The sequence below is a fragment of the Lepisosteus oculatus genome, chromosome 25, assembly GCF_040954835.1.
Source record: "Lepisosteus oculatus isolate fLepOcu1 chromosome 25, fLepOcu1.hap2, whole genome shotgun sequence".
Classification (NCBI taxonomy): Eukaryota; Metazoa; Chordata; class Actinopteri; order Semionotiformes; family Lepisosteidae; genus Lepisosteus; species Lepisosteus oculatus.
Window position 1 is genome coordinate 14,192,453 of NC_090720.1, and position 26,325 is coordinate 14,218,777.

The window sequence follows — 26,325 nt, forward strand, 5'->3', positions numbered from 1 at the left end:
ACAAGGCTTCAATGGTCTGTAATTAACATTTTGTCACTTTCGGTACAGGTTTTGTACTACAGAAGAGTAAGTCAGAAAATTATTGTGTGATTTTTATGGAATTTGGAAACCAGTTGGAGGAATTTGCCTACTGTATATTCTTAAGGAAATTAATTTTTAATTTTCAAATTATAAACTTTTTCCACCTTAAAACAATTTTCATGGAATAAATTACATTTGTAAAGGTATACAGTATCTGTATATACAGTAATTATTATTTTTATATTTATTCACATGAGGATATTTATGAAGATCTAATTACAAATGAGATGTCTAATGTCTAAAATGTACGAGAATATGTGCCAACCTTTAGGGTGCACAAACCTTTTCTCTACACTGTCTTTGGTGACTGTTTCTCAGAAATATTGGCTTTATGTTCTCAAAATTGAAAAAGAGGATCCTACAGTTTCCCTTGGGATGATCATCCATAGAGCTTGATAGAATGTCTTCAGGGAATTGTCACTATGGAAAGAAAGATTATCTTTAGATTTGCTGCATATGGGACAGTCCTTTATTCTACTCTATATTTTCTTCAACAAATATTCTGCTTTAGCTACTAATACCACTTTTCAATCAGTTCAAGAAAAATCACCTGTAAAATTACAAAGTATGAAATAATTAAATGCAGTAAGTTACTAAGCTGCAGTCAGAGAACTCACTTCAGAACTTCAGAACACTTCAGAACAAGGTTTTTCCTGTAGTTGGCTAGTTTTCTACCATGGCTGCCCTTTCAGATTCAATTTAAGGGGAAAGAAATGTGGTCTAATTGATTGTGTGCAAATGGGACACAAACAGTATTCAGCACAGTTTCAGGTTATTCCTGCTACTTTCCCATATGATTAACTATTAACTACTGAACTGTATATGTTAGATTAGCCACTCCACACAGCTCTTTGGTTAAAGTGTAACGTCAGCATCAGGCAGGGAAATGATAATAAGGCAGTTATTTTCAGCACAAGAAAAGCAGCTTTGCTTCTGTGAACACCTCACAGCACTGTGCTGAGATAAGGTTTCTTAGCAACTATTGCGATCAGGAGCTCGTTTTTAATCATTTTGTTTCCTTTTCTATTTCACAGTCTTGTTTCCTTTTCAGTTCCAGGTAGGATATATTTTTCTTTGTGTTTTTTTTAATGTGTTTTCTTTTATTTTGAGGGTGAAGTGTATTTTTCTTTTCCCATGCATCAGTAATAATATTGTCTAAGCACAGCAGTGACAGCTGCTTGTAGCTGCCTTGTTCCTCATTAGACTTGTTAACAGTTCCTATAATTCAGCCTGATTTATGATAAAAAGGCAAAAGTGCTGTTGATTTCCAGCTGACACCTGAAAGTGCTGATAAGGCCTCCCATAAGTCATGTTCAATTTGTCTTTTTACTGTTAGATTCCTAGTTGGTATATACTAACCATGTAAACTCCCTTCTCCTTTTTAGATCTGTAGCAAGCATTTTAAAATGAGCCATTTTGTAAGATGTAAATGCCAGTGTTTTTTATGGTTAATTATTTCTATTTTTGATTTTATAAATATGAAAAAAAAGGAGTCATGACTTCATATCTAAACAGATGCCAGACTCCACTGCATCATTTTCTAGCTAAAACTAGAGCATATAGCAGACAAGCTAGGTTTCAAGCTAGGTGCTGTGAGGTGAGTCCAGAGCTTGATAAGGACTCTAGACTCTAAATCAGAGGGTCATAGGATTAAAAGTGACAGTATAAATGGGTCTTCAGGCTATAATTATAAATGAAAATCTGTTCCCAACTGACTAACCCGGTAAATAAAATAATGAAACATCATTGTGGAGAGTTTGTTTTGGAATTATATTATTCATAGCAACTTAGAATAAACAAATACTGTACATACTGTAGTTGACTGCTACACAGAGTCTTATAGTGCAAAAAAAGAATGTAGTAAAGTAATGTTATGACAACTGTGTACACTACCAAGCTGAAAACAAACTACAAGAATTATCACAAGGTTGTAATAAACTATGAAAAACAGACATATTTAGCTTCTTACCATACAGTTGTTACTATATTATAATCTAAATGTGAATAACTGTAATTACTACTAAAAATAATAATCTGTATCTTACTTTTGAAAAAAATCTTGCTACTACCAATAATAATACTAAAACTACTATATATAATATTACTTATTTTAGTATACTAATAATAATGTATTATTACTGGTAATAATAATTATTCAGTGATTATTACCACGCTTTTCTCATAATACTTTTTTCACCTGGACTTAAACAAGAAGTGTAAATTGGCAAGTAAGTATTCTAATGGATAAATCTAAACAGGAGAACAAAAATGTCTGTTCCACGTTGGTCTGTTAGTTTTATCATCATTATTTTAAATAATTTAAAATTAAAAATTATCTTTATTGAAGGCAAGATACATTCAAAAACAGGTATTTATCACATAGTTCTAAAGTTGCAACATTTTAAAAAAGAATGCAACATGAGAGAGTATATAGTACAGTTCTTATAGAACAGGAGATACAGCAATGTACTGTAAAGCACATGAATAGTAAATATACTGGAACCTACTAACTGATTTTCCATGATCCATTTTTTTCACAGCACAAACTCAAGATGCCTAATGTGTGAAGTCAAAGACTGGTGTCTACTTTGCAGCTCCTGCAGTTTTTCTGGTTTCCTTCTGGCATTTTTTCGGTTGCAGTGCCACCAAAGGTCTAAAGGTAGATACTGCATGCTGGAGTACACACAAATAGAAAACAAGCAAATGATAATCTTAAATGCACACGCTAATTCTCCTGGAACATCTCCAACATTTCTCTACATCTGCAAAAACTATCCACCACACTTACATGCAGGTTTTCACTAGTATTACTTAAATTACTGTCAGCCACTGTTTTCAGCTGCTGTTGAACTGGAGCACATAAGGCAAATAATGTTTAAAAACAGTGATATTGAGAAAGTTTGATTAATAATCTTTACCTGTCTTTTCATAGCATTACAGTATATATGCATTGTAAGCAGTAAGTTCCTAGATAAAACTGAAAATCACAAAATGCAAAATGTCTCACCTGACTGCAGCTTCATTTCTCTTGAATTTAATGAATGGAAAAAAAGGTATTACTTTGTCATTTTCTGTTTAAACTGTTTGAAGCATTGGTCTTAACAGAACCCTATTCTTAATGAAATATTAAAAATGTTATTGATATTTTAGGTATTAAGTGTTTTAATAAACTATAAATAAAGCATAAGTTGGGCTGAGGATATTTTATAAAATACTGTATATAAACGTATACAGAATTTCTATTTAAAAAATACACACTTACAAGTGCCTTACAAATGTATTCTGACCCTTCCTATATGTCCCATGTTATAAAATTACAAAATTATGCTGGCACATTTATCAAACTTTGAAGCCTGAATCGTCTTGGGTTGAAGAGTTGGTGTCAGTCAGGATTTTTTGTATCAAAAGTAACGCCTTGCATTTAGACCAGAATGTTCCAGTTTTGTCTTATTTGACCACAGAACTTTCTGCCACAAGTCTGCAGTATCACTTAAAGTTTTGTCTCACATGTTTTTGTGTGGAGTGACTAGGATATTGTCCCATTTCAGCCAATAAACTATGTAACTTTGTCAGAGTTGCTATTGGCTATATGGTTTTGGCTATATTTACATATTTTTTTGTAAATCCATTGATTTTGGTTAAATTGTGAATAAATGTATTTGAATATATACATATATCTTGTAAATATGTATCGAGGATGTTTCTTTCAGCAAGGTTACCACAGGATTCAGTTCTTTATTTCTTTTAAACACCATATGAATAAATTAATCTGCATACAATTATAAACATGACCTTTTGGGAACTTGACTCTTATTATTATTAAAAATAATAAATACATTCAGGTTTGACAGCCGGACAGAATCACAGAATACACTGGAGGGGGTAAAAGTACATATGGGGTGGAGCGGTGGCACTGTGGCTAAGGATCTGCACCTGTGGCTGGAAGATTGTCAGTTCAAATCCTGTGGCTGGCAGAGGAATCCTACTCTGTTGGGCTCCTGAGCAAGGCCCTTGACCCCACCTGCTCCAGGGGTGCTGTACATTGGTGACCCTGCACTCTGACCGCAAGGTTCTCTCCCTGTCTGTGCGCCTCATGGAGAGCAAGTTGGGGCATGTGAAAAGACAAATTCCTAATACAAGAAATTGTATATGGCTAATAAGTGATCTTATCTTATATAGAGAAAAGGCAGCCACGATATCCAGTAACAGGACAAGTGGCGCCAGAGAGAAGACATTGAGGACCTGTGCTGCTTTTCCAAAATGTCGTTATATTTGCTGAACTAGTATGAAAGCTAGGTTTTGCTGACACTTTCTGTTCAAACATTTTTCAGCCCCCTTAACGCAAAAAAGTAGTTTGCATTAAAATCTGCCAGGCCTTTCTTTGTTCGTTATATATTGTTACAGTACTTGGTAATGAGGACATATGAATTCTATAATTAATGAAAGTGCTCAAAGCTCAAAGATTGTCTTTAAAGTAATCTAAGTAAGCTAGTCATGGTTTAGTAATGAGCTACGTCAGCTAGGATGAAAGTGTTCACTATCTCCCGTTATTTTCAAATAATATCGTTGATATTATCGTTATTATTGATCCTATGTTAGAGGGAACTTCAATACCCTCGTCTGCTTCAGCCGTAAAACGCCCGCAGAGATAATGCGAGTACGACAGCATTCAAAGCCCACTGCTTACTGTATGTGTATTTTGCCGCGGAGCTGCTCCAGCATATATTAATCACTGCAGGTGGCCTAACAGTTTCATACAACGTAAAAGACAAAAGTAATAATTATTCAACCTAAATTGGAGCACTTCAGTCCTGCATTAGTGGTAATTAAAGTCTGGTGTTGATATACGAAAGATCAGTTTGATGCATTTGAAAAATGCAGCTCGCAGTTTTCTGAAGCTAGTTTAATGAGGTTTGTTTCCCTTCTCTAAATGAAACTTTGCTTTGCATGGCACTAACCCTGACAATGGCTGGAAACCTTTAACTGTGTGCTCTCTGGTGTGTTCCCCAGATATGAATGCAGATGACACATACAGTAGCATTTCCAAATGGACGACCTGACTCCACAGTGTAACAGCTCCAGTCAAGAATATCCCTGCAGTAAGTTCAGTCGCCTTTGGATTTTACATGTGTGGCTAAAGGCCATGGACTAGATACAATTTGATTCAATCTGGACCCTGCCTGTGTCTGCATTATAATATCCAGGCAAAGCAATGCTAAATGTTTAATTTCATAGGATTTCAAAACCCTGATTATAAAACTCAGATCCTGTGGAATGTCTTCATACCAGTAACGATTTTTAAATGGGTGTAATTAGGGTTGTCATCCTTCAGCCCTAGACTCCCGGAACATGAACAGGTTTCCTAAATTACTAATAATTAGTGTATGAGGTGAGGCACATGATACTTTAATTGGAATTCTCAATAGTATTTCTTCCTTTAAACATGCTTTAAGCAATGGTTCACCAAATGGTCCTGAGACCACTTATTTGATTAGTCTTATAGGCCTTAAAGATCTTGTTCCTCAACCACTTCTAAACATTTAGCATTGTTTTTTTGTTCTCTAAATTACCTAACATCTGGTTTGGTATATGTTATATATGGGCTATTTATAAAGTGGTAATTCCGGTGCGATTGGCTGACGCTTTCGAAACCGTGCTATATTCTCTGATATACGCACACCCCGGAAGAAATTCTGAGTTTTTACTGTGTGATAAAGAAACATCAATGCGCTGACTGATAAATAACGGTCAAATCAAATCAATCGCATAGGCTTTTAAAGATTACTCAGGTATTTGATACATGTATCTTCTTCTACTTTATTTGTTGCGCTGGTGAGTTTTTGTGCTCTCATTGAATGATAGAGTCGCGTAGTTTAAATCATTTTCATTCTTAGAAATTATCAAACGCTCGATTAAAAGCAAGGGAGATTATGTCTTTTATAGATATAGCGAGAGTTCGCTACGGCATTACTGGAAACCCAATTTTAACGACAAAGCGCTGGAGTGATATCCTGACAGGCACCGAGGCCAGCACCGGTGGGAGCACTCCCGCAGCGAAAAAAAAATGCCTGACGAACTAGGGATTGGACAGTTTTTCAGTGCTTGTATGATCAATGGAAATGTTCAAATAAATTTGCTAAAGAAATAAATAAAAAACAAGTCATTTATTCCTTTATCATATTGGCTAGGGCTGAAAAGCATTGTTAATGTCCCCTCTTTAATAGTTAATGTTATTTATGGCTGTGTTTCTGCGTTACGTAGCAACGAGGGACTATATTCTCAGGCGGAGGAACGTAAAAGCTTAATTTTTTATTTTTTTTTTAATTAAAGTTCATTCTATACAGCAATCGCATATTTTGGGACAGTTTATAAAAGCAATAAGGCACTCGAGGCCTGTGTTATATCGTGAATATAGCCACAGTTAAAAGGGGTAACGCCTTTTAACTATGACTATATTCACGATATAGCACGGCCTCCCGTGCCTTATGGCTTAAATATCTTTACCCACTCTCTTGTTAAGCTGTTATTCACTTTGAATGTAGTTGATTTTAGTGTAGCTCGCTGATAATGGAAGTATTGTCAGCCAATCAGTAACAATCACTTATGTTTTCCACCAAATAGGATACTGTATGTAACTGCTCATTGGTCCATGTACTCTATACTGCCACTAAATGAAATGGATTTACCCCACAGTAGGTCATGTTGATGAAATATGAAGTCCTGTACCCCTCAACAGTGTTTGGATAACAAAGTCAAAACTATTTCATAATGCAGTCAAAATCTGCATTTGTGATTACAGAATTAATATGAACAAGTAAAATACAAACTTTTTATTTCATTTTTTATTTCAAAATTTCATTTTTGGGGTGATTCTACGCAGACACTTATTGTAACTGTATGAGGACAAAAAATACTTAATGTTCAACCAGTGGTTTCATGTTAGTTTTAGATGCATTCACTTAATGTAAATTTGAGAATTAAAAGTGAGGTTGACTTTTTTTTTAAACCACACTTTCCTTCACTTTTGTCAAGATTTGTCATGGTCTCTGTCCATTACACATTATTATTAAAAAACTTTCCTGGCTCATCTTTGTGCTAACAGGGACATTCTAAAGTGTTGGACACACATATCCATCTTTGAAACTGGCTTACTTGTCTTTAATTAAACTTCCTGAGACAAAAAGTGAACCGCACAGTATTTTGTTTTGGTCTTCATGTTGATATGATTGGATGAACTTTTAATTTTGTAATTAAAAAAAATACATGTTCCTCTAATTGATGTGGTATTAATAATATAGTTTTGCTTTGTTTATGGAAATCCAGATGACCAAGGCACTCAATATGCATTGATCATCATCCCAGTATTCTTGGGAGTGACTACTGTCCTCACCATCACTCTGATTCTCTGGAAGACATGCTGCAGGAAATGGGAGCAGGAGAGAGCTCCTATTGCTTCCCTGCAAGGTACGTCAAACTGTAATATTTGTTTATGACTTAAACTAGGAACATGCTTATATTCTGCTCCCAGATGGTAAATACTTACTGTTTATATTACTTTAGCTAATGTGAATAGAGTATCACATTAGCTAAAGTAATATAATGTGATATTACACAGTACTATAGGAAAGTCTCTGCACTGAACTGGCTAGCTGTGGGTTCAAGTCCCTACTGCAAAGTGAGATACTTTACTCCAGTTGCTCCAGTCCACTCATCTGTATAAGTGGCAACCAGCATTGATGGAGGGTATTACCTTAGAGTTGAGACTAGGGTCTCATCTCTAAACATCATGGTAAACACCATGGAAACCAGGATGTGTTCTGTGGTTCAGGTATGGAAATTCCTTACCTATCAATTTAGAATTCCAACTGATGTCACTGGGAGAGTTGACTTTTCTTTGATTCTCTAAGTTCCAGTATTGTTACAGTGTTATTCTATATTGTGAACTCAAATCACTGCATTTAGATGGGATCATACATCCATGTTACATTTTCAAAATCACTTTTGTAAAAAACTGAAACTCTGCTGAATGTTATTCACTGGGTTAAGCTCTAAGTTGATGCAACCAACTGCTCCACTAAGATAATGTGAAAAAAATAACAAGTAGAAATTAATTCCAAAAAATAATAATGCTTTAACTATTGATATGTCCTAATGTGTGTGAAGAAGAGGAAGACAAGGTGGGAATAAGAGAAAGATAAATGGATAATGTAAAACAGCATTTACAGTACTACAACTCATCAGAGGCAAAAACCTGAATCATTTCTTTATATAACCTTGATTTCTCTGAAAGTTAGGTCACTAACTTGTTTGATTGCTAGTAGCTGTTTCTTGTAGGAAGTCAGAGCATTAAGTTGATAATACATCTGTCTGATTTATTAAAACATTTAAAGATAGGTTAATTATTCCTTTGAGAAAAGGAAATGAGCTGCACAACACAATCTTGATGCATTTTATAAGGTAGTGATAAAGTGATAATGGTTACCACCAGCTTTTATATTAACATTTGTGGATGTGCTCAATAATATGGTAGGGCCAATACCAGAGTGCAGCCAGGCTCTGCCCATAATTTCAATAGCTTATTTAGCTGCTGGGAGTGTTCAATAGGTTCAATAGGTGGCAGCTCCTGTTAACTGTAAACAGATTCACCACTATCATCATTATTTTATTCACTCCTACTACACCAGGTTTTCTGTGATTTAATAATTTGATTGCTTCCTGTTGGTAAAATCTAGCCACATAATGATTAGTATTTAATACTAACTTGACATTCACTCCTGTGGTTTGTACCCTTTTGCCTGTTCTGTTGAGCAAGTCTGTAATACTAAAAGGCCTTTGAAGCACCAAAGGGAGTGATGATGACATCCAGCACTTCCTCTCTTTACAAGCTTCTTTGTTGCCTGCTATTGTAGACAAACCAGTCAGTTCAGAGAGTGGGTATGTGGCCATGGCCGCTGTAGAACACACCCTGCTGCCTGTCAGAGACCCCGGGCTGCGGCAGTGGGAGATACCAGGGGACACTGCCATCGAGGACCTGGAGTTCCTCCGCAGCGGGAGATTTGGGCCTGTTTGCAGAGCGAAGTTAACCCAAGGGGGCAGCTCTACTGCCGTGGTTATTAAGACTCTGAGGGGTATGTTTGATTTCCTATGTGGGCAGAAAGAGCACTGTTTGTATCAGGAGTCTCAAATTTCTTGACTATGAAGGATTTTTGGATGTTCATTCTAGCTTTTGTCAGAATAGCTCATTATTTGAAATGTTTTTTTTACCCTCCTTCTCTTATGAAGCCTTAAAGAGAATGATATTTTAATTACAGCTAATCCTACCCGGTTAAATACCTTTAAAGTGCATTTATCTGCATTTATTCACAGAAATTGATCTTATGGAAAGAAGTACAGGTAAACGACTGTACATTTTACTAGTGCAAAATGCTACTTTTTCCCTCAAAAGCTATTTCATTTGTTTGGCCAGTGAGCGCCTGTTTTGTTTTTTCTTACGTGATTTTTTTCATTTAGTGAACAATAAATTATATGGATTACATAAAAACATTCTGAAGATTATTCTAAAGACTGGGAAACTGACTTTATTCATAGATCAAGGATAATATTCACCCCCTTACATTCCATGAAAATATCTAAATGAATCCAAATTTATCTTGAATTTCTACTGAGGTTATTTTTCTTGACTTTTGTCCCTGTTGTTTCAGACAACAGTACCACCAGTAAAGCCAAAGAATTTGTAAACTGGATCCGTTTCTGTGCTAGAGTGTGTTGCCACGACAACCTGGTGAAGATGATGTTCTGCCAGACAGAGCTCTGGCCGATGTACCTGATCATGGAGGCCTGCAGCCCAGGGAACCTGCTGCACCTCCTCTGGGAGCTGAGGAAGGTAAGGGTAGAGGAGCAGAAGGCCTAGTGCTGCAACACCTGCCCTAGCTCCAGCCTCTGGAGGGAATATGACAGCTGCAAAGTAGTTAATTCTTTTCTTTGAGAAGTATTGACATTCAAAGTCCTAGGAAATCAAAATTGTGTAAAGCAGTAAAATTCCTTGTTTGTGTCTTTTAATTAAATCTAACTGAGTTAGAACCACAAATACACAAAGTCTACAAAGAGTCTTGAATTAATGAAAGCTGGCGGTTTGAGATTTATAATTAGTACAATAAATTACAATTGTTTTTTATAATTATTGGGGTGGGGTCTGGAAATTAACTGTGGAAAATTGATTGTATTTATCTCTTTGTGGGGGCTTTGCCAACAACTCTTATTCTATTGTATTTACTATTTCAAACTCCACTCAAATTAAACGTCATTGAGGGTGAAAAGAGACATGAAACAAATATATGTCACGCCCTCTGCAGCCAGAGGGCGCTCCTTCTCTGTCCTGTCTCTCATTTCCGGTTCTTTGCTGTCCTTCCGGTGTTTCTCTCTCTCTGGGGCTATATATTTCTGGGTCTTTCATTCTGCCTTCACTCAGCATTGACGTTCAGATGTCCTGAGACCCGCTTAACACCAGGTCACCCCACGTCCGCTACCTGAGGGCATAGGTTTTTATACGGCATTCCGTGAACAGCTGAACCTGGGCTAACCCCCGTCTCGCCACTACGCATAGGGTCTTTTCGCTCTCCTGTCATTCTACGGTTCGTCCCTTCCGACATCCGTGACAATATATTGGCATTTTTAGATTGAAAAGAAGATTCAATTTTCTTGATGTACTATAAATCGCTTTTATATGGTCTCATTGTCTGCTTGTCAGGAGATCCTATGTTTGTGGGAATGCAATCCCAAATTTTGTACCTATATTGATGATGATAATATACAATATACACACACTCACATATAAGATTGTTTTCATGAAGAAGCAAGTAATATAATGAAAAGAACAACACATGATTGAAGATATTATTTAAAAAATGAGATACTACTTTCCTTGACTAACTTCACTATAAAAAAAGATAAACTCTATTAGCTGAAACTTTGGTATATTGTATGTCATGTTATATTGTGATAATTTATAGCCATAATATGAAATCAAGGAAAAAACTACTTTTATATTAACATCCATCCATTTGCAAACCACTTCATCCCATTTAAGGTTGTGGGGAAGCTGCAGTTGATCCCAGCAAGCAACAGGCACAAGGCAGATCACACGCTGGACAAGATGCTAGTCCATCCCAGCACAGACACACAGATAGACACACACGCGGGCACAAGGTAGGGTACATCTTGGACAGGATGACAGTCCATGACAGAGCACACACTGACATAAAAACAGACACTCACTCATGGCCAGTTTTCCTAGATTGGATTATGGCAGGGAACCGTTGTACCTGGAGGAAACCTAAGGGAACACTAAGAGAACATACATATGGCTCTGTGGCTAAGGATCTGTACCTGTAGCTATAAGGTTGCTGGTTCGTATCCCGTGGCTGGCAGAGGAATCCTGCTGTACTCTGTTGGGCCCCTGAGCAAGGCCCTTAACCCCATCTGCACCATATAAATGGCTGACCCTGTGCTCTGATGCCCAGCTTCTCTCCCTATGTGTCTCATGGAGTTGGGGTATGAGAAAAAGAGACAAATTCCTAATATAAGAAATTGTATAAGGCCAATAAAGTGATCTTATCTTATCCAAACTCCACATAGATAGCACCCCATGTCCAGAATTGAACCCAGGGCCCTAGTGCAGCAGTGTAGGCCTTCAATTAACATAAAATTGTTAAAAACTGCCAGGTCAGTAAAGATGGCTAGAATTCATCTGACTTTACATGATTTATTTATTTAATTTATGTGTCACCCCACCTGAACCCTAACTTTATATAAAAAGTATACTTTGTATACTCATTATACTTATACATTTCAGTGGAGGATGTGGAGTTTCAGAAAAGTACTGCAAAACACTCTTTCGGTTACTTAACTGAATTGTCATACTTGATTTCATATATGACAAAGAAGCAGTTTAGAAAACATTTTCAAACTTCAATTACTGATGTTTTTCAGTAGCCATTTTTAAAATGATGATCTGGTTTAGTTTATCCAAGTTGTTGAAACATGAGATGAGGCTTTTTAAATCCTTTATCCACAGGGAGTTTAAAAAACTGAAAATGTTGCCTTACTCATGTGATTGAGTCTTTCTGTGCCAAATTCAGATTCAAAGAGCTTTATTGTAATAACCAATGAATTACAGTGCTGCAAAGATTATGCAAATAACACAATGTTTACAGATGCTGGAAGTACAAACGTTACATAAGTACAAACAGTACATATGTCACAGGCTCACAGTCTGTTTCTAATGCAGTGACAGGAGATCACATACTGAGCTGTGGCTCTATTGAGGCTCCTTCCCAGCAGGATTGGAAGCTGTCCTGATTCTGGAAAGTGTGGAAATTATGGAATTAGATTTGTTTTTTTATTCCAGCTGGCTCATCTAAAAATAAGGTGTCTTTCAGGAATCTTCAGTCCTGTTTTAATCCCAGAGGAGAGCTTGTGGAAGCAATGTGGAAAGAGTTTCATTATGTGTGTGATGAAGAAAGGCGTTACATGTGTGTCATGATGAGAGAATAGAGATTTATCATAATGAAGCATGTTGTACAATGTTAGAGACTAGTGTCTCTCTAAGACAGCTGGTAGTCCTACACCCAGTCTTTAGAAAAGTATTGTCATCAAGTAATGAAATATAAGTTCTGAAATATTTTCAGCTCAGTTCCATCCCATTCTCTAACAGGGTTGTGATGAGAGTATGGTGTGTGGGATTAAACTACAGTACATATGATCCACTGGTCCCACTAGTTTCAGTTAGTATTGTGATGTAAGGAATTTTCCACGCCAGGGAAGATGATACAGTAGAAGGTGTACTGTACTGGTGATCCCAAATATTTTGACCAGAGAACACCATTAAATTGATTCTTCATGCATGTCAAGATGTACAGTATATAATTAAAAAGATTTAAATTTAATTATGAGCTCAATTCTAGGCTCAATTAGGCAAAAACAATAACTTGAACTGCACAGTGTGAGATTCTTTCCTTTTAACCATGTTTGTATTTTGAATATAAAGAAAATTAATCTCTTGGCTAAGTGTTTATAGAATGCAGTTATTTGCTTAAGTAATATTGTACGTATGCCCAGCTAGTTTTTGTCAAGCTGAATTGTTCAGATTGTTCCAGTATACAGCATATAAAGCTTTAGATTGGAGAAGTATTATCATGATGGTTCTTATTTGTCCATAACAATTACTTGTATGAGGAATAATCAAAAATATTGGTGCAGAATTTTAGATTACCTAAGAAATGTTAAAGCAGGAAAACTACAAGTACAGTATCTTTGCTGATACTTTTAATTATTCATCCATCCATCCATTTTCTGACTCTTTATCCAATACAGGGTAGCAGCAGAGCTGGGGCCTATCCCAGCAACCAACAGGCTCAATACAGGATACACCTTTGATGGGATTGCAGTTCATCGTGTGGCACACAGAGACACAAACACACACACTCACACCAGGACCGGTTTTTCAGAAACCAATTAACCTACAGTACCAGTATGATTTTGGACTATGTGAGGAAACCGGAGCACCTGGAGGAAACTCACATCAACACAGGGAGAACACGCAAACCCCAGAAATTGAAACCAGACCCCTCCTTTGTGAGGTTGCAATGCCAACCACTACACCACCATGTTGCCGTTAATTATTCAAAATTAGCATTATTAAACGAACATGTAGTTTTATGTTTGAGCAACAGTATTAGATCTCCTGCAATTTGTTACACAAGAGTTCCAAAAAAGTTTGTCATTCTATTTGCGTAGTTGGTGTACATTAATATATTCTGTGATTTTTAACCTGTGTTCCCTCATTACTGCAGGATATGGCTATCCCAGATCATACGTGATATGAAGATATCTACCGTACTTCTTGCCACATGATTTAAACCATCTGTCCTCTGGATGTTTTGTATGTTTTCCAGAGTGATGGTGAAAGTGTGGATCAAGTCCATGAATTCTCTGAGACGTCCGTGTATTGCATTGGCAAGCAGGTGTTAGCTGGGCTCGTAAGTTGGACCACTGGTTCTCTACCAGTAACAATTCCAAAAGCCAAAAAAGGTTGAGCTTCCTTTAGGTACTTTATATGGCTATCGGCGATATCACCCTCTAGCTCACAACTGATAACCCACTGCAACTAAGCAGGTGTGATTTTGGCCAGTACCAGGATGGGAGATCTCCTAGGAAGAACTAAGGTTGCTGCATGATGAGGTGTTAGTGGGGCCAGTAGGGGGCGCTCACCCTGTGGTCTGTGTGGGTCCTAATGCTCTAGTATAGTGACCGGGACACTGTACCGCATAAAGGCACCATTCTTTGTATGAGACATTAAACCGAGGTCCTGACTGTCTCTACTCATTAAAAATCCCAGGGTGGTTCTGGGATTCTGGCCAAATTTCCCATTGGCCTTTACCAATCATCAACTCTTAATTCATTCTTAATTTAATTCATTACTCTGTTCTCCTCTCCACTAATAGGTAATGTGTGGTGAGTGTACTTGCGCACTATGACTGCCATCGCATCATCCAGGTGGTGCTGATTGATGGTGGTGGGGAGTCAACATTACCTGTAAAGCACTTTGAGTGGAGTGCCCAGAAGCGAGCTATATAAGTATGAGCAATTATTTTTATAGATGCTGGTTCCATGTCTGTCCTTGACTGTGGTCTCAGTGACAATCCAGGCTGGCCCAGCCACCCATCAGCAACATCTCAATTCTGACACCCTCCCAGCTTCTCATGAAACTGTGAACGATCTAAGATTCATCATCAGGTTTGAGGCTCACATGATGTCTTTAATCAACTTTGGCTACTGGGTCATTTAGGAATGAGTTTGGATGTTAAGATTGTTTAAAAATTCCTTTGTTGATTTCTATTGGAAATCCAAGGATGATGAAGGACAAATCAAAATTGATGTATCACAATATTCAAAATAATAATTTTCTTTCTTTGTGTTATGGGTCTCCTTGGTTTCTTTTTACTAGAAAGGTTTATGTTTGAGACCGAAACAATGTCTAGGAAGATAACTTTATATATCCCATAGAGGATTTCAGTCAGGAACACCTGAATTTTTTGCAGAACTGTATTTAATTTTGCCCACCAGGTGGCAGTACCACCTAGAAAATGCTACTCTAAATAAGTGACATCATGGTTAACATTATAAAAGAGCACCATTTTATATACCATCAAGGGTTTTAACATGGAGGTTAAAGAGGCCTCTTCTGTTGCTTTTAGGACTATTTGGCATCAGAGCAGAAGCTAATACATGGCGATGTTGCAGCGCGTAACGTGCTGATCAACAGCAGGCTTGGTGTGAAGATCTCGGGCCTGAGCCTGGCATTCGAGGTCCAGCAGACTGGTTGTGTGTCAAGCAGGAGCGCAGCAGTGGTGCCCGTGAAATGGCTGGCACCCGAGAGGATTATGAAGCTGCCCATGACGGTAAAAAGTGACATGTAAGAACCTTTCTACTTCTCTGTTAACTAGCAGTGTACATATTTGAAGACATTAGTGATGAGGTTAAACATCAGTCAATTGCAGAAGCTTGTATGGTCACATTTTGCAGTGATGTGAAAAAACAATGTTCTTCAGACATGAGATTTATTACAATTCACCAGTTAAGAAACTTTGCACTTCCTGTATATTGTGACATCATTAACAAACAATTTTACATTACATTATAATATCCCTGAATTTCAATGCATTTAGTACACTTCTCTTCCAAAGCAGGCTCTTCTCCTGAAAATCTTTTGCTTGTGACTTTTCTCAATGCCTCTATGTGATCAATAATAATCATGTTTGGCAAAGGCTCCTCTGCAGATTTTGGTAGTAGTAATTTGATAGTAGTAGGTGGGGATGATGTCCCAAGGTGTAGTTTTCAGAAACTGAAACCCCACCTATTGTGAAGACCAAACTGAGTTCTCATTCCAAAGTTTCAAAGATAAGTGAACTAAATATTTTGAAGTTAAGGGACAATACATAAATTGAAAAATTTCCAGTTTCCAATTTACCAATTCCAATATTTTTCACAATTCCCAAGTACCTTGTAAAAACAGATACAGTATGGATTGTGCAATATCAAATCTTCCAAACACTTCTGAGATTGCACAAATGTGTTCTGAAATTTATATTAAAGGTAGATGATGGAGGATATGTAGTAAGAATTGTAGACAAGCTTTCAGTGTGGCTATGAAGCCCAGTGCTATAGAAACCAAGTATCATGCATGCTGTTACAGTCTATTACTAAGCAGGTCAGTATACAATTCTCCTGAAAATCTCTTAATTGTGACCAGTATAATATTCGGTATAATATTATCTGTACCCTAAATCAAAATAATTGCCATCTTGCCTAATTAACATACAATCCAAGTCACCCAAGTCTAGTGCTAGAACAATGAACAATGAGCAAGTGACTGGTCATTTGGCACAAATTAATTATTGATGCACAATTTGCCCAAGTCCATTTTGTATTTATTGTCTTATTTCCCTATACTGCAGTGTATCTTTTCATAGGTTTGAAAAAAGACCAATTTTTAAATAAACCTGACACCAAAATGTCCTGCGTGCCTTAATTTCTTCCTCTTCAAGAACTCTCTGTCATTGTTTTAGCCTACAGTAGAAAAAATAAGAGACAAGGGATAAAAAAATGAGGTTCTTTAACCATTAGGATGTCTGTTCAGCCAGGCAGCTGAGACATCTTGCAAGTCTTCATTTTGAATGAGAAACTGAGGCTATAAGTCAACCTCTGTCATTCCATAATGGAACACGAATCAAGGATGTGACATTGAAATTCTTACTTGTTAAAATCAGGATTGCCTGTAATGGAAGAACCATCTAATACAGTGTATAATTTTTATGCTTATTTTTTATCGTTTTAATCTTTGCATCTTTCTAGATGGTCATTCGGAATCCTCCTTTATGAACTAATTACTTTAGGTAAGATATGTCTATGTATGTCTGTCTGTCTGTGCCTGTCTTAATTATGTAGCATCCTTCAATTCCAGTGTGCTGATTACTTTCCTTCATTGGAGTATGGTTGCTTTAAGAAACTTTCTCAGTATTTCATACTGTATTTTTACAGTAATACTGTACTTTCATTTCTTTCCTGAAAAGTCTTGTAGTTATCTGAACATGTACACGATTTACATACAAGTAATGTTATTCTTAAAAATATAGCAGTATCATTCACCACATTTATTACAATTATTTACTGTATTATTCCTGTAATTTTTGTTTCTATTCATATTCTAAAGTATTTCACATCATCTGCTTCCTAAATGCCATCTTGCATTCAGTGCAGGAGTGTGCCTTTGAGGCTGCTATCTATCACTCCACAGCTTGAAAAGCACTTACTACACCTGCCTCTATTGTACCCAGCCTTTTCTCCTGTGTGTTGGAAGTAAAGCATAGCTCTAGCGAGAAATATTCATGTTTAACATGGTATTAGTTGATCCAGACATCTGATTACAGTGCTGAAGAATCAGTTCAAGTTACACACAGTATGAAGAGCTGTTGGTCACTTATTTCCTCCTAAGAACAAGATCACAGTAGAGCAGGACACAGACTACAAAGACAAAATAGTGTTTACAGCTTGCCAAGATTGTCTGAATAACAAAAGGTAGTATACTTTTCTCTAGGCATTTATTCACAGAATTTATTTATTTTGCATTCCAAATTTCTTTCTGAAAAAATACTGTAAGGAACTTAAGTTGACAAAGTCATTAGCAATACACTATTTTTGTGTTTCAGCATAAGAATTATTAATGTTTTTTCAGATTTGCTTACTTTTTGTTGTTTTAATTTAATTACCTTACAAAACTAGAAAATTATATTTTCATGCAGTTTTATAAGACCAATTACAATATGAAATGGTAATAAAAACAACTCATAATATTTCTATCACAATATTCTATATACAGTACCACCTTTATGTACCTCAAGTCTCTGGCATTGCTTAGAAACATGCATAGTGTGATGATAAAGAAATTTGTACGTACAGTCATTTTAAGATCATACCAAGAATGAGTGGAGGATTTTCGGTATACCTTGCTTAGGCTTAGTAAATCTATATTTTAACCCAACTGCTTACTGAAGAAGACCAGAGTTTGGATCTCATTACTGTGACTAGGAAACCTGTTCCACACACTCACACTTCTTTGTGAAAAAAAATACTTCCTCTCTTTTTTTATCCTCTACAAATTCAACTAGTTTGCTTACTGCAGGCAGGTCTTAAACAGGTCCCTGCAGAATACTTCTGTATACTACTGCTTGCATTTGCCCATTTAGGGGTTATAATTCTAATATTGATTCTGTTTGTCTATTCATTAACCAGTTTTTGGTCCATGTACATACTGTATATGATCTGGGGACCACAAATATTGATATTTATCAATTTCTGATCTATATCCAATACTTGACGGTTTAAATTGTTTCCTGAAAAACTATCATAGTAATACAATAGTAGTGTGTCTATTGTGATCTCAAATAATCAATTTAATTTTTGAAATAAAGTATTCAAGTAGTTTTCTTAAACTTCAGTTTGAAATGCAGCATCCAACCCAAAACTATCCATCTCTACAGGTACTCTAGAATTAACTCATCTAGGGTTCAAAAACACGTTACAAGTCTAGTAAAGAACACAGTAAATCCAAACTAGAATTTAAAAGGTAACAATTTCGAGTCACCACTGTGGAAGTGGTGAGCACTGTGAACATCAACAGTTTTAAAATGTTTAAATTCTTCTGAAGACCTATGGGATTACGGAAAAAGTTACCCAGCCATTACATTGAAGTCAATACTTTTGCTTCGTTGATGAAACTGGGGTCTTTGGATCAATTTACTAACAAGCTAGATGGGCTAAATAGCCTCCTCACATTTGGAACTGTTCCCTGTTCTCACACACAGCTTCTTCTTATTGTATTGTGAACTTAATCATTTCTAACTCTACTTCAAGTGCACATTTTAGGCAATTTTGATTAGTAGAGACTAACCTGACAACAGACTTTTATCTGCTTCCATGGGATTGTCTTCCCTCAGGGTCCCCACCTTATCCGGAGCTCAAACCCTTGGACACGTTTCCAAAACTACAGCACTATTACAGAATGAAAAGACCAGACCATTGTGGGGCCCCACTGTAAGTCCATAATGAAGGAAAATAAAACACTTTAAACACTAAATCACTTTTTTCTAAATCACCTTTCTGAAAGTTAAGAAAGTTGCATCATCCTTTGTATCCTAGCCTGTTGCACAACTCTCTACATTTGTTTTAATATCTGTCATCATATGTGTAAAATGTCTTTATGTACAGAAAATAAATCACCATAACTACTTAAGGTGGGTCACTCTATACCGCTTTCTTAAATACATCCAATTAACTGCTCCATATCATTCTGTACATACAGTACTGTATGTTGATATCCGTTAATAGAGAAAAACTGAATTTATTGGTCACCTTTCGCTGTTACATCCTTCAAGCCCACTTTAAGAACTGATTCAGCCAGTCCCTCCCTTGCCTGTTTCCTGAGTGCCTGTCATACCATGTCTGTGCTGCATGTGTTTCTTCAAATATCTTAATCAGACATAGTATGGTGTTTTTTATATGAAAAACATAGTATGTCTTCTAGGACAAATGACTCCCCAATAAAAAATAGTTAGAATTCAAATGAGGTTCCATAAAACCTAGGGTTTCCAATATTGATGCACAAATCACCGTTAAGGATGAGAAAAGATACAGTAGGGTTTTAAGAACATAGTCATATCTTAATCTTTATTATTGGTTAATATTTCTCTGTGAAGACACATCTGGCTGTATAACACATCCGTGTCCTTTAGATCTAGTATTTTCGGCTTTTTATACACAAGTAACAAAAAGAATTCTGGGAAAGAAAACACTGATATAATTAAAGTAATTCATTATCCTGAACTACTGTTAGTGACAGGGTAAGTGTAGCACAGAACTGTTATTCTGTTATTGACTGCTTCGTTCTCCCTCACGCTGTAATACTGGTAAGAATAGGTGACGTCTCACAGATACTGAAAGCACTGCACGGTGCCCCTGTCCCTCCTGATTCTGAAGCCCTGCTGCTGTCTTCCAGGTATGACTTAATGAAGCATTGCTGGATGTGGCTTCCTCAGGACCGGCCCTCTTTCTCAGCAGTAATCAAGCATCTGGATTCCTACATGTATCTGGCTGAAACAAAGATGATTTGCAACAAGGAAAGCATGAATATGAACCAGTACAGTCTGATTGCAGGAGTGGTACTGTGAATTCTCAGACTGATAACTAACCACCAGGATCTGTACAACAATAAAGAGGTTCTTAGGAAAGTGTATTGGTATAAATTATGTTTTTGCACATTATAAGAACCAAAATAAATTGCTGTGGACGTTAATGCCTTGGGGAAAAGGTTGAATAATAATACATTACTTTCTCATGTGTAATGTCACACTACCTGTCTGCAAAATGTTGTTCTAAGTGGCAAAAAGAGAAAAAAATACTTATAATGTGTCTTTCCTGACAACTATATTCGATCTCAGAGACCCCCTTAAAAATACTTATGAAAATACAAAGCATCCCTGATACTTCTGGGCTTTGGTGTCAGAGACTGAGTACAGTACTAGTGTACAGCAGTTCCTGAACAATGAAGGCCAGAGCAGTAGTGAGTACAAGGAATACACAGCTTTCACCTGATAATGCCTCCAAGTAGAGACATGTGAGGGTTATGCTGCCTGAAGCAGGTATTCGTACATTTACACGTCGTTTCTGCTGCTTCAAAAACATACAGTATGAAGGAAGTGATGTAAAAAGTATTTGTTCTGTAAACATTACATAATATTAAAGCACATTTTAAAGCTTTCAAGAATGTATACTCAGAGATAATAAAAATGTAAATATTGGAATCAATAGCATTTCTGTAATGATTTTTAAAAGCGTTTAGGTATATTAGTATTATTTTAACTAAAGTGTATAGTATAGCCATTTTCCTAGAAAATAGAAGAGTAGAAGAGTTTATGTCTCATGCTTGATCTCATTTCAGTAAATGTCTGCATCTGTGATTGGGTGTGCAATAAACTGGTGAAGTTCATTCTTTAATCTTGGTCTAAAATCAGAGGTTCAGAATGTTCAATGTAATGTTTAAGGATTTGATGTATTTAAAAAAAATGTGTTGTCTTCTGAACAGCATGACTGCAAAGTCTTTCACCTTTTCAAAATCCTTAATTAACATTTTTGTTTTACAGAAATACACATATGAATGTATGTATGGATTAGATGTAAATAAAGGGCAGAATGTAATGAGAATCACCATCTCATGATATATAAACTAAGTATTGAGGTTGACAAATCTTATCTTGGATCTCTTTTTTGGTGTTTGTTTTTTGGATTCATTGCACAACTCACATGAATGTTTAGGACTTTTATTTTTTAGCCCTTGATTCTATTTTGAGAAATGGAGACAGCAGAAACTATTGTGTATTAAAAGGGTCATAGCCTGCCATAAAATATCACAGATGGCGTTGAACAGTGCAATGCAGAAACTGTACAGCAAATGTAAAGCGTGCATTTCTTCTTCTCAGTGTATAGAGAATAAGTAAATTACAAATACGTTTTCTTCTTAAGAGTTTTCACATTTAGAATCACTGAATCAGAACCACTCAATATGAGACACATATTAAAGGTCATTAGATGCCAGAGCTTGTCATGAAAGAATGAGTTGCAATTGTAACCAGAACCTATTGTCCATTACTGGACACACCTCCACACATGCAGGTGGAAACCACATGGATAGGGCGATTTACAGAATACATACTGTATATAGGGGGAATGTACACTCCATACAGAAGGTGATGCAAACTGGAACTGAACCCAGGACATATACAACAATAATCCAATACAACAATAGTACAATACCATATGCAAAAGAACATTCAAAGACATTACTCAATCAGAACTTTTCCAGAACCATATACTTTTGTTCAGTTTACAGGCACCTCCTCAGCAGTAAACGTACTGTAAAAGGTTAGAGTGCTCTGAATAAAACTCATAAAAAAGTGTCAGTACTGTGTTTTCTGCATTAAAACACCTTAACTCCCTTAGAAATACAAAGTTTGTTGCATCTTCAAATACCTTACCCTTGTATTGATGGTTTAAGTCAATTTACAATCAATAATAGTGCCAAAGTATTTAAATTAATTTACTGTTTCAATATTAGTTCTATTAACATAGGAATAGGGATCATAGCAAAACAAGATTTCTTTGTAAGATCAATTATAATTTCCTGTGTTTTATTTTGTTTGTGTTTCCATAAAGTGAACTATCCTGACACCAATTATGAAAAAGATTTATCTCTGTCTGCTCATTGGCTTCACCACTATGCTGCGCTATAGAAAACATACAAATGGAAAAAAAAATATTTGATCAAATATTGCAGGCAGCAGGATAGCACAGTGGTTTGCATTGTCGCCTTGCACTGCCAGGGCCCTGTGTTCAGTTCCTCTGTGCGGAGTTTGTATGTTGTCCCCATGTTTGAGTGGGTTTCCTCTGGGTGCTACAGTCCAAAGTCCATGAAGTCTAAAGACATACTGGTATTGGCTCCTGGAGTGTGTGAGTCTGTCTGCCCTGCAATTAACTGGTGTTCCATCCATAGTGTATCCTGCTTAACGCCTGTTGCCTGACAGATTAGGCTCTGGCTCCCCACCCCCCTGCCTGCTTTGGAGGTGAGATTGGCAGAATGAGAGGGTATTGATATGTTTGCACAGCCAGGGGTTAATAGGATCAGCTTAACAGACCCCATGGAGTGGAAATTTGTTCCACAAGTTTTCAGGCTGGACTTTTCCCAGTTTATCATTCAGGTCTGTCCCTAAGATAACCCCCTGCAGCTAAAGTGGTATAATCATAAAAGGGAGCTCCAACTGAAAGAGGAATTAGCTTTAGTAGAACTCCGTAAAAAGATTGCTTAAATAATGACATTATGGGCATTTTAACTGTATCAATGCATGCAAATTCAGATGCTAATTCCTCTAATATTCAGCATCTTTATTTGTGTGCATCTTTGCCCTGTGCCAAACTACCCTAGTGGAGACTTTAGTACTGTATGTGATGGGAGAAGTGGCAAGATGAATGGATGGTCGCATAATATTGTGGCCCTCAGAAATCCTGCCTCGCAGGGTCTGCGACTGGTTGACATTTGTGATCTGATTTATATTGTGATTTTGAAGCACCTTGGCTCCTTTGGGACAAAAAGCACTGGGAAACAGGAAAAGTCTTACGAATAGACCTAGGGCAGTCAGATTCCTCTATGAAAGCTACTTCTATTATAGCCGTAACAAACCAGCATTACACTGCTGGTTGGAAATATATGCCTGCTGTCTGGCACCTGTTTGCAGATATGTAGAATGCAATTTGTATTTGGTATATGATGCTTGGATTAGTATGCCTTTCCATTGCTTCCCTGTGCACTAGCAGTATGAGTATTTTATATGGAAAGAGCCACCTGTCTGGTGAAGAAACAGAACAGAGCAAAACAGATGAACACTCTTTCCATTGTGCTTGCTTTAATATACAGTATCTATACTCTGAGCTCCATACACAAAGAGTGCATGCATGGTCAAAGTCCACTTTGGCAGTGATATTGTTTCTTCTTTTTAAAAAAAATAGCAATAAAGAGAAATTATGTTATCCATAAGTCATTGACAGAACTCTTTTAGCAGTCTCTCAAGACAGGGGTAGTACTCATGGACTGGAGCATTGGTGATGATGACACATAATGAAAAGAGAAATTGTGTTATATTTTCACAGGGGTAATGACATTTGTACATTATTTATTTTATACAGAAATGTAAAAAGGATAGATGTTTTTGCTGGAGTTTATTTGAGTTTTTTTTTTTAGTAAAAAACACCTAACACCTAATAATACCTCTTAAAACTAAAGAATTCGAGTAAATCATAACTGGTTTTGCACTTTGCACCCTGGACTTACTAATCAGTTGTAGGCTATCAATCATGAGATTGATATAACTAAAGTTTAAGAAATAATGCCACTAATCAATGAAAATATTATTTGCACTGCTGTTGAGCTAGATCTGAATTAATTCGATATGTCTATGCTTTAACAAAATATCACATGCTGATGCAAATATTTAGACATACCATGCTGAATATCATACACCCACCATGGCTATTGTTTTACCTTGTTTTCTTTTTGTTGTCATTAAAAAGGTAGATAAAAGTGTTATGTGTCAGGTTTGTTTCAACATATTACACTCTACTTAAAGATTTCACTTTCTGATCATTGTTTATTGATTCTTAATAAATCAAATCAAATCAAATCAAAGTTTATTTATCAAATGCACAACAATACGGCGTGCAGCAGTAGTTGCTGGCAATGAAATGTCTTTTCTGCAAGCTCACAAAAAATCACAAGACTCACAAAAAATCACAAATTTCACAATAACACAAAAATCACAAAATTGAGGTTACGTTTTTTTAAATTGAATAAAACTCAATATGAGTAGAGCTGCTATGTGTCTATGGTGTATGCAATATATACAAGTAGTGCAGTTATGCTAAATACAGTGAAAACTGTGTCCATGTAGCCATTACAGGTGATTTGCTAAAGGAGCTGCAGGTTGGCTATTTAGCAGTCTTATTGCCTGGAGGTAGAAGCTGTTCCGTAGTCTGTTGGACCTGGACCGAATGCTTTGGTACTTTTTTCCTGGACGGTAGGATGGAAAACAGTTTGTGACTGGGATGTCTGGGGTCCTTGAGAATGGACCTGGCCTTCTTCAGACATCTAGCTGAGTAGATATCCTGGATGTTTGGTATCTCACAACCGGTGATGAGCAGCGCTGACTTCACCACCCTCTGCAGTACTTTGCGATTCCGGGCAGAGCAGTTCCCATACCAGGCAGTGATGCAACCAGTCAGGATGCTCTCAGTAGTGCACCTGTAGAAGTTGGTCAGGATGTGAGACGGCATGCCCGAACTTCTTTAGCCTGCGGAAAAAGAATAGGCGCTGCCGTGCTGTCTTGACCACGATGTTGGTGTGGTGTGTCCAGGTTAAGTCTTCTGAGATGTTAACTCCCAGGAACTTAAAAGTGCTGACCCTCTCCACTGGAGTCCCATTGATGTAGATAGGTGTGTGATCTCCTCCCTGATGTTTCCTATAGTCTACAATCATCTCCTTAGTCTTACTGATGTTAAGAGAGAGGTTGTTCTCCTGGCATCATGCTGCCAGGGTTTCAACCTCCTCCCTGTATGCAGACTCCTCACCATCTGTTTTCAGGCCAATGACTGTTGTATCGTCCCCAGACTTAATGATGGAGTTTGAGTTATGCCTGGCGACACAATCATGGGTAAATAAGGAGTAGAGGACAGGACTAAGCACGCAGCCTTGGGGAGCTCCAGTGTTTAGAGTCAGGGTAGAGGATATGTTGGTGCCCACCCTCACCACCTGGGGATGTTCCATCAAGAAGTCCAGGACCCAGTTACAGAGGGAGGTGTTCAGTCCCAGGTCCTGGAGCTTGATGACAAGCTTTGAGGGCACTATGGTAATGAATGCTGAGCTGTAATCAACAAACAGCATTCTCACATATGTTCCTTTCTTATCCAGGTGTGAGAGGGCAGTGGCAATAGCATCTTCTGTTGACCTGTTCTGGCGATACGCAAATTGAAGTGGGTCTAGGGTGTCAGGCAGTGAGGAGGTGATGTATGCTTTGACCAACCGCTCAAAGCACTTCATGATAACTGATGTGAGTGCAACAGGGCGGTAGTCATTTAGGCAGCTGACTCTGGGTTTTTTAGGAACAGGGACAATTGTGGTTTTCTTAAAGCAGGAAGGAACTATAGACTGAGCTAGAGAGAGATTGAAAATGTCAGAGAAGACATCTGCCAGCTGGTCTGCACATGCCTTCAGAACATGGCCAGGGATGGCATCAGGGCCAAGAGCCCTGTGTGGATTGGTCTTTTTAAAAACTTTACACACATCCGCTCTGGATATGATCAGTGGGTTTCCGTCTTGGATTTCTGGAATCTTCCTGACTGAATCTGCGTTACTGACCTCAAACCAAGCATAGAATGAATTTAGCTCATCAGGAAGAGAGGCAGACTTTTGTGCGATATAGCTGGGTTGCGTTTTGTAGTCTGTAATGGTGCGTATACCACTCCACATGGTCCGTGTGTTGCAGCCGTGATAATACTGTATGACTCTAACATAACTCTGTAGTTGTATTT

The 26,325-nt window shown here is 37.2% G+C and overlaps 1 protein-coding gene across 3 annotated transcripts; it reads left to right on the forward strand.

Annotated features, from left to right (window-relative positions):
* The first annotated feature begins 1,012 nt into the window (after window positions 1-1,012).
* On the forward strand, window positions 1,013-21,429 carry LOC102685164 (tyrosine-protein kinase STYK1). Of its 3 annotated transcripts, XM_015336767.2 has the most exons (11): window positions 1,013-1,138; window positions 2,622-2,740; window positions 5,092-5,180; window positions 7,405-7,545; window positions 8,991-9,209; window positions 9,783-9,964; window positions 14,034-14,117; window positions 15,336-15,553; window positions 16,993-17,033; window positions 19,134-19,230; window positions 20,192-21,429. In XM_015336767.2, exons 3-11 carry the CDS (start codon window positions 5,129-5,131, stop codon window positions 20,361-20,363), a joined length of 1,206 nt encoding a protein of 401 aa, XP_015192253.1. In that variant the 5' UTR covers window positions 1,013-1,138; window positions 2,622-2,740; window positions 5,092-5,128; the 3' UTR covers window positions 20,364-21,429. The 3 variants fall into 3 exon arrangements, with proteins under 3 accessions (XP_015192253.1, XP_069040020.1, XP_015192254.1); XM_069183919.1 differs by lacking the exon at window positions 16,993-17,033 and having other exon boundaries at window positions 20,192-20,282; XM_015336768.2 differs by lacking the exons at window positions 1,013-1,138; window positions 2,622-2,740 and adding an exon at window positions 4,961-4,992.
* Window positions 21,430-26,325: the final 4,896 nt, after the last annotated feature.

Excerpts from the sequence above, each read along its gene's own strand:
- LOC102685164 (XM_015336767.2), top strand. The coding sequence starts at position 5,129 with ATGGACGACCTGACTCCACAGTGTAACAGCTCCAGTCAAGAATATCCC. Across the intron at positions 9,210-9,782 it reads GGTTATTAAGACTCTGAGGG|ACAACAGTACCACCAGTAAA; the intron begins GTATGTTTGATT and ends CTGTTGTTTCAG. Across the intron at positions 17,034-19,133 it reads TTATGAACTAATTACTTTAG|GGTCCCCACCTTATCCGGAG; the intron begins GTAAGATATGTC and ends GTCTTCCCTCAG.